The sequence below is a fragment of the Dryobates pubescens genome, chromosome Z (genome assembly GCF_014839835.1).
Source record: "Dryobates pubescens isolate bDryPub1 chromosome Z, bDryPub1.pri, whole genome shotgun sequence".
NCBI classification, from domain to species: domain Eukaryota; kingdom Metazoa; phylum Chordata; class Aves; order Piciformes; family Picidae; genus Dryobates; species Dryobates pubescens.
This window is the reverse complement of record NC_071657.1, coordinates 40,893,354-40,906,585: the sequence shown is the minus strand read 5'-3', so window position 1 is coordinate 40,906,585 and position 13,232 is coordinate 40,893,354. Positions and strand designations below refer to the sequence as shown.

At 39.7% G+C, this 13,232-nt stretch overlaps 1 protein-coding gene across 3 annotated transcripts in view; it reads right to left on the bottom strand.

Annotated features, from left to right (window-relative positions):
* Window positions 1-6,393: 6,393 nt before the first annotated feature.
* The window catches only part of GNE (glucosamine (UDP-N-acetyl)-2-epimerase/N-acetylmannosamine kinase), a 31,291-nt gene continuing 24,452 nt past the window's right edge, over window positions 6,394-13,232 (bottom strand). For all 3 annotated transcript variants that reach the window (XM_054177995.1, XM_054177997.1, XM_054177996.1), the window contains exons 8-12: window positions 12,606-12,735; window positions 9,611-9,832; window positions 8,488-8,670; window positions 7,749-7,865; window positions 6,394-7,024 (exon numbers count right to left, since the gene is read on the bottom strand). In XM_054177995.1, coding sequence (XP_054033970.1) covers window positions 6,789-7,024; window positions 7,749-7,865; window positions 8,488-8,670; window positions 9,611-9,832; window positions 12,606-12,735 — 888 coding nt within the window. In that variant the 3' untranslated portion in view covers window positions 6,394-6,788. The remainder of the gene's footprint in view (window positions 7,025-7,748; window positions 7,866-8,487; window positions 8,671-9,610; window positions 9,833-12,605; window positions 12,736-13,232) is intronic.

Genomic DNA, 13,232 nt, shown 5'->3' with positions numbered 1-13,232 from the left:
CTCCTGCTCCCTTTCAACCAAGGGTTGCTAGTTCTTTCACCTTGCTGGTGACTGACTAGCCATCAATGCTCCTGTTTCTCTGAGAGTCTACCCTGCTTGTCGCTGTAAGCTTTTCTAAAGCTCTTGGGAACTTTACTTCAAAAACTGCATTACTATCCAAGTTATCACACAAGATAGAAGCTCCAGGAAATTGAAGCAGTAGGCTCATTAAGGAGCTTATCTCACTTCTAGTAGAATTGAGGACACTGCTTTCTGTCGGTAAGCAGTTTCTGCTGTCATTCCAGCTGCAGATTTTACACTAGAAATACAGTCCAGGACATGGTTGTTAAAGCCTTCGATATTCCATTGCATGTTCCATTCTGCCATTTATTTAATGCTGGTTATAAGTGAAAATTTCTGTTGTGCAGAGGATATTTGAACTGTTGTAATTTTCCTTACTGACTCTGGCAGAGAATTTTTTCCCACTGGAATGGCGGACTGGGTATTTTTGGTGAGCAAGAGAACTGAAGACTTGCTCTTACTGCTGCTCATCCTACTGGGTTAGAGCACTGTTTGCCAAGGTGGTTGAGTTAGAAACAAACTGATCTGGTAAATCTCCTTTCTACTGCTTCCTTGGCTCTCTAATCTCACCCAGCATTTACAGAGGCTGTATTCTGTCTTGGCTCTGATAAGATTTACCTTAGCTGTCTATCTTGTAAGAAAAGTTTGTTCAGTCTTGTGTTATTTCACTATTTTTAATCAAAGGTACAGTAGCTTAACTAGTGTATAGCAGAATTCCTTTAATAGGAAGCGGGATAGTTCATCCAGGTGGTTCAAAGAGGGCTGCAGGTGCAGATTAGAAGTTACTAAGGTTCAGGGAGTTGTTGCACAGCTGTTGCACAACTGTCTTACTAGCAGCTGTGTCTGTTTGGTGGATAAGATATTGAATAAATGATTGCCACCTGGGATTCAATAGTTAAACTATACCTTACTGTTGTCTAGTGACTGGAGCTATTCTCATGTTTGCAAGTGTATAGTCACAGGCTACTTCCAGCTGCCTGTAGAAGGCCTCAGCAACAGCTTCTTCCCGGTCCGGTGGCCTGTAGTAAACACCCACAACCGCATCGCTCATGTTTGTGTGTCCCTTCACTCTTCCCGTAAGTTTTTACCATCTCCCCCTGGGTTAAGCTCGGTGCATTCTGGTTGCTTATTCACATACAGAGCAACTCCACCACCTCACCTTGTCAGTCTGTCCTTCCTGAAAAGTACATAGTCATTCATAACCACATTCCAGTCATGGGAGCTGTCCCACCAAGTCTCTGTAATTGCGATGAGATCATAGCCCTGCAACTGCACCCAGGTTTCTAGTTCATCCTGCTTATTTCCCATGCTTTTGCAATGGTATACAGACACTTCAGAGACTCAGCAGAGGAGTATCTGTTACCATTGTGGGTATCACATGATCCACCATCTCCTACAGCCTCTAGGATAGCAGTGCAGCTGGTACCTGCCTCAAAATTGTCCCAGGCTTGTCTTCAGTGGGCCTGTTTCTTCCCTCTTTCCCCTTTGACATTAGTTTAAAGACCTGTCAACCAGCCCTGCTAGTTCTTGCCCCTGGATTGTTTTTCCTGTTTGTTTTGTGATTTCATGTAACCATCCTCTGGTCTGCTTGAGTATATTCATACTGGCCTTAACTTCCTACTGCTGGTGCTTACCTCCATAGCATGTAGCTGATGCAGAAAACCATTCAGTGGAGTCTGGAAAGAGAAATGGACACTTCCTATCCTTCACATGTGTGCACAAAGATCTCATACAGCATTGAGAGAAAAGCTGCAGACTCCTGCTCAAACGCTTATATAGAAGTTGCTTTGTTTAGCTTGCAATCATGTGGCAGGCAGCACCCAGCCTATCTGAAATGACAATGAGCATTTGTAGAGAATAAAAGGGATGGAGAGAAGGTCATGGGTTCTAAAATGCAGAGAGCTTGAAAATGTGTACACTGCACTGTTCTCTTAGTCTGAGGAACATGGGTAAGTTTTAAGCAGCCATAAACCAAAATGCTGTGGCATGTGTGTTTCCTGCTGTTGTGGTGTGTTTTTTTTCTGAGCAGCTGGTAAAGAGAAATGTAGTTTACTGGCTCATGTTTTAGAACTGACAAGGTGGGTGTCTATTGTCTTTCCCAGAAGAGGATTCCTCCGGTAGTGAGGAAGTTTGTTCCTCTACAGAACACTTGTGCTACAGCACCATGCTGTGGTAGTGGCCTGGGGTTGCACCAGGTCTGCATGATCTTCAGGTCTTACAAGGTTGGCCTGACTTTGTAGGTGACGGTCCACTGAAGTGCTTGGTGTGTTCTAGTATGAGAAGGGGCAGGCTGCTGGACAGTGCTCAACAAAGGAGTGTTTCATTAGATGTTGTATGGGTAATGCAACTTTCCCTGTCCATGATGTATGATTACAGTGTTGCAATACCTTTGTCTACAGTTGCAAGCACAGTTAAATCCTTTTTCATGTGGGTTTGCTGGGCACAGCTGGTTATTATGTGCAGAAATTCTACCCAGGTTTAAGACAGGAGGCATAGATGATGTAAAATCTTGCTTTTTAAAAAGGGCTCCACCCAAACTTCTCACAGAGTTGTGAAACTGAAATCAGAGGAACCTTTGGAAAAAAGGGTATTACAAATGTTACCTGAAGTAGTCTTTATGCACTGTTTAATTGGGCACAAATTTGGTGCTTTGTTTGCATTTAAAGTTTTTGTGTAATGTACCTCCCCCCAAAAAATGCTGAAAGATGTAGTGTTCAGAACACTTGCAGACAGAGTTACAGCAATGGTGGGCTGGTAGTATAACCAAAGCAAAAGTGGGGGGGAGGTGTGTTTTTGGCCTTTTTTTTTAGACTAACAGAGTAAAACATGTGCTTTCAAGCCTGCAAAGCTTTTTTCTAGCAGTATTAACCTATCCTTGTGATTTGTTAAGGATACCACTGCTACCTATGTGAAGTCAGGAAGGTTGTGAATGAAAAAGCTTCCCTCACTGATGACAGACACAGAAAGAACTGGCTGTGTTACTTGTCTTCTCATTGCCTTGCTGTGGTTTTGTAGCAACCTATAATGTACAAACAGTGGGTGTTTGAGCACCAGAACAAAGCATACAGTTTGACCTTGTTTTGTCAAAAGACCCAACCCATGCTGTATGCACAGCTCTGTGTGCAGAATCCAACAAGGCTTAAGAAAAATTTGTATCTTTTTGTATCTGTATCTTTTTCAAAATCTCATAAGCATTTTTAGTTGTTACTAAGACACATCATGTGCACACAGGGTAAAGCAGACATTGCTCAGTGCCACACTAAAACGACTTTACCACCTCCACTTCAGCTGCCAAAGCACTAGTTTTAATGTGCCTTTCTTTGATAAACATAATTACCTGGAATCATCCAAGAGCTGTACAGTCCAGGTGTTTCACTGCTCTCCACGGCATTTGAAAGAGACACAGCAATAAGGTGCAGATTACATCAGAATATAAACTGTTTGCACCTTACTATCTGTGCTTGTTATACAAACCTAATATTGCCTCTGCTGGCATTGTGCCCAAGTTTCTTACAGTTTGGATGCTTAAGTGGAAGAATGACAGTGCTTCAATGAGACCACCAGAAGGCTGAGGCATGTTAATTTTGAGTGAGTAGATGGCATATCAAAGACTCAAATTACTGAATTATTAAACTTGCTGTTCAGGAGACCAAAAATAAATTCCAAACTTTGATGTTACACTGATTAGCTATGTGGCTTACAAAGCAACAGCAATGATCTGTAACAAGATAGTTGGCAAAACTTAACTGGCCTCCTCATGCTCTCACATCTCCTGGCTGGTTGGGTGTCTAAGTTTAGGTAGAGCTGTCATAGACAAAGCATCTTCTTACACATCATGAGCAAGGATAAGGATCAGTGCTGTATAGGGACTGGTAGAGGTCTTGCAGTGATTAAAGTACAGCACCAAGGACTTGTTTTGAAGTCACCTTCCAACCTTTTGATGATTTGCTGGTTTAAGTACTGCTGATGTTTGTTTGTACATTGCTAGCTATAAACATGCATGACCAAGCTCTAGATGGTCATAGGCAGTTCTTCCTAGAGGGCTGGACAGCAGCATTCCTGCCAAGGCTTCAACAGTTCAGATAGTGCAAACATTTACCAGGGACACTGCAAAACCAAGAGTCCTCCTATATCAGGTAGTTCTAGCAGATGGTGCCAGTGCAGGTAATGAGAATGCACTGGTTCTTTAGGCTCTGAAATGCTGATAATAGCAGGAGAGAGTTCAGCTGTCCTGTGCTTTTGCTCCCCTTGTTCACTCCCTGTAATGGATAGACAGGTTGGTTTACCCTTACTGGAGCCCACGACTTTCATGGTTAAGGGCTGCTCCAAAGGACACTGGGCCATCATCAAGTAAACAGCACAGTACTGCAGATATTCTGTGAATGCTGTATGTTCACTCCTCCTGAGATCAGACACAACTAGGAGCTAATGTCTGTAAGACCTTGTCTTCCATAAAACCTCTTGTCCCAAATGAAGTGCCTGAAGTTGTGAGGGAGGTTTCAGAACAGATGAAGGAAAACCAACACAATCACTATTATGCTATTAAATATTACTTTTTAATTCTTTCTGATTTTATAAACCCACAAACTTCAGGGAAAACCACCAAGGACTTTTGCACCATTTGTACATATGCAGCAGGTTCTTGTCCAGTTGTCAGAAAAAAGTAATTTTCAGAGCATTTGAAGAACCATTTCCTTAACAGGATTAGGTGTTAACAGTGTCTAGAATAAAACTTTTCAAATGTATTTTAGTTTTTCATGTTTTCTTCATGCCTGCATCTTTGCTTCAGCTGCTAGGGAAAATCACATATGAAGTCATAGGTATCAAAAATGCAGAGCTTCAGGAGGTCTGGAAAGCAAAAGCCTGGTCCCACTTTATGAAGATGACAGGGCTCATCTCTGTTAAAACCTCAACAGTGTTACTCCTGACCTGAGCTACTATCAATGCAGAGCAAAGTGGATTTCTCCTTGACCTACTCATGGAGCTACAATACTGGTATTTAAGCTAGTTTGCAAATGGTTAAGAGCCAGTATTTGCTGATTCTGAGAAAAAACTATGGTATAGTGGCTGCACAATTGTTCCTGGAAACTAAGGAGGTGATCTGGTGCTGTTTGTAAAGTCTGCTGTGAAGATGTGAATTCTTGGTAAGAGTTCCTTGTGAAAAAGAGAGGATGAAGAAATCCCAGAATTAGCCATTAGAGTGGTTCACTATACCAGCAGCTATTTGAAACAAGATTATTGTACAGCAGAGGGGAGTGGTTGCAGCAAGTGTTACATTTTTGTTGGATTAGTTTGAGTGTGATATGAATAGCCCCTTTTATTGCCCTGTACTAGTACATTGCTGGGCTTCTGAGAATATTGTCAGTGGCCTGAGTTTGATGTCAAAATAGTCCATTAAATTCAGGACAAAGGATGGTATATGGTACTGTGACTTCTTCCACAGATACCTTCTTTCTGGGGTAGCTGATCATAGAATAGAATCATAGAATCAACAATATTGGAAAAGACCTCAAAGATCATCAAGTCCAACCTGTCACCCAAGACCTCCTGACTACTAGACCATGGCACCAAGTGCCATGTCCAATCCCCTCTTGAACACCTCCAGTTAGAAGGGTCTGTGTTTCAGGTTCTACTTGTCTCCAATGGTTATTATTAGAGTATCTTGAAAATTCTGCTTTTGGTGTCTTGGATAAAGAGAGCTAGAATGTCAAGAAGGACTAGTTAAAGAAACATGGTTTCCCTAGGTGAGCCTTCACTGGTATTTCACAAACATTGCTCCCAGGCTTCTGAATATTTTGAAGGTTAGGATGAGGCTCAGATTTGCCTTCCCACCCTGCAAGCTGATGGTGAATGGAGGGCAAGAATAGTGTACCTGCAGCCACCAGCACTGCTGAGAGTATGCACAGTGTCTTCTTGAAAGGTAGAGTCTTTATGATCAGACGTGCCACATCTACCTACCAGAGAATAATCAGTTCCCTCTCTGCTAATTTGGCAGGCAGAGAGTAGTAGACTGAGTCTTGTAAGAAAACCTCAAACAATAAGATAATTTACAGTTGGGAGGAGCTAGAAAATAAAAATGGTTACTGCTGCAGTGGTTGGTTTGTTTCGGTTGTTCTGCAGGCTGTAGGCTCACTAGACATCTTTTTCCTTCAAAGGCAAACCTTCTACAATGGGACTCTGCACTCTAGAGATGATGTAATAAAGTAACTGCTTTCACCAGGTCCTTCATGAACCACTTTCTAGATGCAGCCATCTTGATTCTGCCCACTGAAATCACTACCTGCTTTAGGTGACTGCATCATATTTGGTTTTCTGGTGGAAGCCTGTAAGCTGGTCATGTAGAATCATAGACTTCTCATTTCACACAGGTGAGAAATGAGTTAATATCCCCAAATATTCACTACAAAGTGACAAACCATACACATATTCCCCACCATACATCAAGATACGCTCATAAATAATTCAGCTACACTTAAAGCAACATATGGGCTTGCCAACAGAGGCAATTAGAAACAAGAGAATTGCACACTAGTTGCTATGAAGTCAGATGAAATTTAGGAAACAGGCAAAAAAGAAAAAGAGAATACTTCAATTACGAAATGCTGAAGTAGTCACTACTCAACACTACTCTCATTCAGTAGCTGCTTTCATCAAAGAAAAGATTTTGGGTAAGTATTCCCTCCACCCAGGAGGAACCTGAATAGTCCATTCTGTAGTTCTTCCAATACCTAGTATATTCTGCGTGTAGTATAATCCAGCACCAGGCTCGCAGCTCCGAGGAGAGCAGGGTCTGCCAGATTTGAGACCACCACATCCACAGTTTTAGCAGAGGACAAAGCCTGTCGATTTATGACATCTTTGACAGCATTGACGTAGTGGCTAGCTAGAACTCCAGACAGGATCACGAGAGACGGGTTCATCGTGTGCAGGATGTTCACAACTCCAAGACCTAATGCTGTCCCAGCTAAAAAGATAAAAGTAAAAAGCAATAAAGTATAATACTCAGAGCAGTCTAGACCATCAGTAGTTGAAACAGGACTGTAAGCAGCAAATGACAGTATCAGAAAAGCATTCTGCTCTATAGAGCAGACAATTCTGCATTTATGTTATGAGCCAATATGGGTTTGCCTTTAATTCCTCTCACAATGTAAAAGAAAAAAAATACTTTTTTATTGCACAGCAATGCATCATTCAATGATACAGATATGAAAGTCAAAGCAATGAATTAGCACACTTGCAAGGTAAGCAAAGACAGGTAAGCAATAGTTGACCATCTTCATGCTCTCAGCTATGTATGAGCAAGAGGACTGTGTTTAAAGCTAGTAAAACACCAAAATATCCCACGTGAAGTAGTATGTAAATTGCCTTTGATTACTCAGGCTAGCCATTTGCTTGCCTACAAAGACAAGTCTCCAGATTTTCCAGTGTGAGAATGTTGGGACCTCACTTTTTTTAAGCTGATCTTTGCAGAAGCTTTTAGTCATCTCATTTACTGTGACAGACTTCTGTGTTCTACACAATTCTGCTCACCTTTCCTCCAAGATTTATATTTAATATTTCAGCACTGTTAATAATTTTTATATAGAGTAGTCCTCAATGTGTAGAGTTGTGTTTGTACTGTTAACAGGGTATTACCATTTCTGTATCCCCAAAACTATATCATTCCACCTTCTGAGCTATGTTCTCACCTGTTCTGAGAATATTGTCTGCTTTTGTGTTCCCAAGTTTAGCTGCTTGAATGAGATGTGCAGCACCAACAACCTCTTCCTTCTTCATTGCCATTCCTTCTACTAAAAGCAGATCCTCTGAAGATGAGAGAAAGTCAGGAGAAAAACACTGTGATGTGACGAGTCAAGAAATGGAGGGTGACAAACCTGCAGTTAAGATCTTTTACATCTCCTCTAATTTACACACTTAAGTCTGAACCCTGAGCAATCTGTGCACCTCTGAGTTTAGCCAAAGCAGTTACATCCATATTATTCAGGGAACTACTTGTAGAACCAGGGCATGCAACTCTAAACAGTTACAGTATGGTAATTCTTGTTGCCCCCAAAGTTTAACAAAATAAATACAAATGTTCTCAAACATAGTTTATCTAAGACTGAGAAGTTATTGCTGACCAAACCTTACAGAATGCCTGTCAGGTTACCTTGCAGCATGCTTAAAAAGGAGAGTCTGGTAATTTTGAGACCAGTGGCTCCAGATGTGGCTTGACTGAGTGTTGTCATCATTGGAAAAGAATTGTATTGTACTATGCAGGCTGTGGCAGTTTCTGGGTTGGCTGTGCACAGGAACCCTATCTGGCTGCCTTTAGACTTTGTCACTCTTTACAAAAAGAGGTCTATTATTTCTCAGTACTGTCTTTGCAAATGTCTTCTTAGACTTCCCTTTAGTCATCATGTTTTAAAAAATAAAGTACACAGATACCATCGTGCAGTTTCTTAGCTTCTCTCTGTAATGCTATTCCAGAGGCATATGCTTCTATACATCCTTGGCTACCACACAGGCACTCTGGTCCATCTAAAGATACAACAATATGCCCAAGCTCAGCAGCACAGAAAGAACTGCCATGGATCAGTTCATGTTGATGAATGATTCCACCTCCAATTCCTGCAAAGATACAAAAACTTCTACAATTAGAAGGGAAAAAAAAAAAAAAAAAGACAAGAATACAGTTTTTACTGTACCCCATTCTGCAGTACACTGACATTTGCTTACTCTACTACAGACAAGATAAAATACGTACATCAGGGGTCTTCTACACTAAAATTCAAAACTGACTTCTCCATTTGACACACCTAGTAAGCAATCTTACAGCTTCCTCCTGTTCATGTGTGTATCAAAATGGTATATAATATTTTTCCTTCTTTATAAAGCCTATTCATGGTACTGACCTACTATGACAGATCTTCTAAGCCTGCAGGTCTTGGTCTTTATGCACAAAACTAACCTTTCAAGTGGCCTTAAAATTTTGCATTTCAGAGGAGATGTATCAGACAGCTCAATTTGACTGCTAAAGAGCCAGGAGCAACCTCCTGCCACTTCCCAAACCCTGGGAGGGAATTCATCAACTAGGTGTTATTGCCACTTTTCTAAAGGACCATATATTGAACAAATGAGAAGTTACCCCACAGCTGCAGAGAGATATAATAAGCATCACCTCTCACATAAATGTGGTTATCTTGTAGATGCATATCCTGATGTGAATTGCATTTCTGCAGTTGGAAGAGAATCAAGCTATAAAGCTGGAAAAAAATTCCAGCTTAGCTTGCATACATTTTGTTATTTTGAAAAAATGGTTTGCTTGCATAGCTGTATCAGTAGCACTTCATTCATCAAGCTTACATGGTGCAAAAGCTTGCCTGAATAAGTTAACAAGTACCCTAAAAACCCCAAACAGATAGAGAGGCAAAAGGACTTTTGGTTTAAGAACTTCATATATCAGGTTTTTCAGGCATAGTGGTGTGTTTAAGCTTTTAAGATCAGCTGAACCGCTGAGTGATCATGCTGGTATTCCACCTTTGGGTTAACTGAGCTGTAATATACCCACCTGTACCAGTAATTAGTGTTACAAAATTTTCTACTCCTTTTCCATGACCAAATTTCCTCTCTGCTAGAGCAGCACAGTTTCCATCATTGTCCACCCAGACTGGTAGGTGCAGAACATCAGATATTGGAGTTCTGAGATCCACGCAGCTCCATTCCTGAATAAGTTTTGTAGAGTGAAGCACAATTCCTTCTCGGGGGTTTACTCGTCCACCTGTGGAAATACCTAAGTCCCAGGCATACAGGAAAGAAAAATCAAAATTTCAATACTGTCATACTCTGAGTAAAAGATCCATTTTTCTCTTTTCACTGGCAAGTATTTTTATTTCTAATCCCAGGTTTTGAAGGAGAGCATGAAAATAAAAATCTTTAAGTATTAATAGCAGTGCAGTTTCTGACATTACTAAGGTTGGAAGAGACCTCAAAGATCATCAAGTCCAACCTGTCACCACAGACCTCATGACTAGAGTAGGCAGAGGCCACTACTGGCCACTGCAGGCTTGAACTCACAACCTTCCCATTAAGGGTCTTACATGTTACCAACTGAGCCACGTGTGTGAGCTAATTCAGAGAACTCCATTGCTTTAATCATAAAGCATCCAGGATCTTAAGACTAATCATGAGGGTAATGGTTAATCACATAGTTAACTTCAGGCAAGATAACAGCAAATCGTGTAATGCTTGTATGAAAGATACACAACAGGAAACTACAAAACAAATTCTTCAAACCCTGGAACAGCAGAAGCATTCTGAAATTTTCTGAAACTCTTTAGGTTTAGAATTAGTTAAAATAATCACTGGACTTTCGAGTAGTGATTTCTACTTACAAAGAACAAGTGATCTGACACCCTATGAGCAAATGCCTAATAGAAATTACATTCCTAATGTAATTTCTATTAATCTGTGACAGTCTCCCTAGGTTTTTAAGAACCAAGTATTTGTTACAACAGAACCTCAGTTATTGTGAATACATAGTTGCTAATTCAGCAATAGCTTAGTAAAACACAGCTACTTTATCTAAATGCCATAATTATGTAACTGATACAAACTGCTATGGCAGCTCTCTCCTCATTCTCCTCCACTGTCAGCTCTAGAAAGCAAACTTAAACACTGCCTAGTAGTGGTAAACAGATAGCTCTCACAAGTATCTATCTAGATGGGGGTCTAAAATCCATGTTTTGCAAATGTGAAAAACCAACCAAACAAAAAACTCAACAAAACAAGCAATTAAAGCTGTTAGTGATCTTTGGGCCTACTAGTCTTTAAAACTTTCCCCTCATTTTCATAAAACTGTTTTTAATATAAATGCTTTGAGTAAAAAAACAATCAACCAACAAACCACACTAAAAATCATAAAAAAGCTCTTGCAATTTAGAATTACTTGATTATTTATATGTTGAAAATTACAATTATTTTCTTCAGAGTCTTAATTTCAAGCACTCTGCAAACCTGAATAACTGGGAGTTACTCAAAGTTAGCTCATATAGCTGCTATTTTCAGTGATGACAGCAGTTTATAGGACTAAAAGGAGGAAAACACTTTTTTCGTTGCTTTTTAACTCCTTCTTCTTACTAATTTCCAATGGTTATTACTTTTACCCTTACCTACCATACCTGGCAAAAGACCTGATAAAAAGTCTGGGACTAAGTCCATCCCTTCTGTTCAGTATGGCAAAAATGTCACCAAAGTTATAGGGACTCTGCATCACACAGTTATTTGCTTTAAAACTAGAATCTAATACATTAATTATTCCCAGTAGGAATTACATCTCATTCCCTGAAGAGAACTTTCAGGTAGTATTTCTGACTCAAACCATGAGTCTGAATGAGGCAAAGAACAGCCAATAAAACCAGGCAGGTAAGAAGTTTCATATATTGTAGGACAATTCCCCTCCCCCCCAGTAATTGAACAATAAGCATTCAGTCACTTCTGTGACTTCTTTCTAGAAGGGGGCTAAGGAATAAGCAGGAATGTAATCCCTGTAAAATGACAAACCAAAGGGAAGGGATTTGCCTGTATATAAACCTCTGTAAAGTCATTTATGGTTTCATTATCCTAATAAATGTACCTGACTGTGAACTGTTCTTAAATACTAGCAATAGTGACTACTGCAGAATTTATGTTTTCTACATGAACTATGAGGTTTTTGAGATTTAGCATTTAGACACAATAAAATAATCTGGGTGGTTAAGTGTATTACCCAACAGGTAGTCTGAAAGATTTGAGTTGTAAGATCTGAAATATTTCTTCTTATATTTTTGACTACTTAACATTGTTTTGAGAAATACTTTTAAAAGTAGTTCAAATTAACTTTCCTCTATACTATTTGATTCATTTAAGTTTTGGTCTGGAGCAAACTGTTTTGGTGGATTTCTCAGATAAAATAAGAATTTTATGTCCTTATTTAAAATCCTGGACATACTAATAAACACCTTCATAAATAAATACCTAAAAGCAAAGCTCCCAGTCATCATTTAACTGAAGAAGTATGGTATAATCACACAGTTTAACTTGGAACTCTCCTGCAAGGTAAGTACACTAGAAATCAGCAAAAAGCCAGCTTTGTCTCTCTTATCTGCATGTCTATTGTAACATTGTAGTGAGCCCCAGTGTAACAGAATTCTGCTCCACAGTTGACTGTGGTTGCGAAGACTTACAGAAGAGGAAAACTGACTAAACCTACAGTTGTTTCAAGAGGTGTTTCAATACACTAAGCATCTGAGTCACAATTCTGCAACTGCATGGAGCTTCAAAATCCACAAAATCTATATACTACACATTATAGATATTAGATATAGCTTTGCAGATTGCTTTCATGGATGCTACAGGCTGGGCAACTACAGTTTTTGTAGTCGGCTGCTCATTTTCACAGACATTTAAAAAAAGTTTTGGTGTTAAGAATAAAATTGTGGTTTAATACACAAGATCCATTTCAGAAACGTGTTTACATTACTCAGTAGTGATTCCATGATGAAAAGACAAAGTATTTGTTAACTTACCTACTCCCAAAATTCTGCAGTTCACATTTACTGCCTCTGATGCAGCCTCTACACACATCTTTAGAATTAATTCTAGTCTGTCTTCATAAGTTTTAGGGTTGAGCTGGGTATACTTCTTAACTATTTCACCCTAGAAATGAAAACCAACAAAACATGTCCCATAGCAATGTACTTTGAGAATGTGGTGGGTTGAAATTACCCCCCAACTAATTTGAGAGAATTACCCCCCAAAATAAAAATTGTCATACCAGCTCAGTTGAAAGCAAATGAAGCTGCATGTACAATCAAAACTGAAGTCTAGAAATATGAAATGCAATGAAATTTCTCTTAAAATACAGGTGAGCTTGAAACTGGAGAGTCATAACTTGAACCAAACAACAAACAAAACCAACAAACAGATGCATGCCTGATCTTGGCCTAAGCAAGATTCCTGACAACTCTAGGTGACACAATTAGGCATTACATTCTGTTTCAGTAAGCAACCACCTCTGTCTAAAATCAAGTATGTATTTTAAGGAACACATGGATTGTGTAAGGAAATATCACAAGAACTGCTAGAACCATTTTTGGGAGTAAATCATGATGCAGCAAGGCACTTAAGCTTGAAACTTAAGTGTTAACAAAACG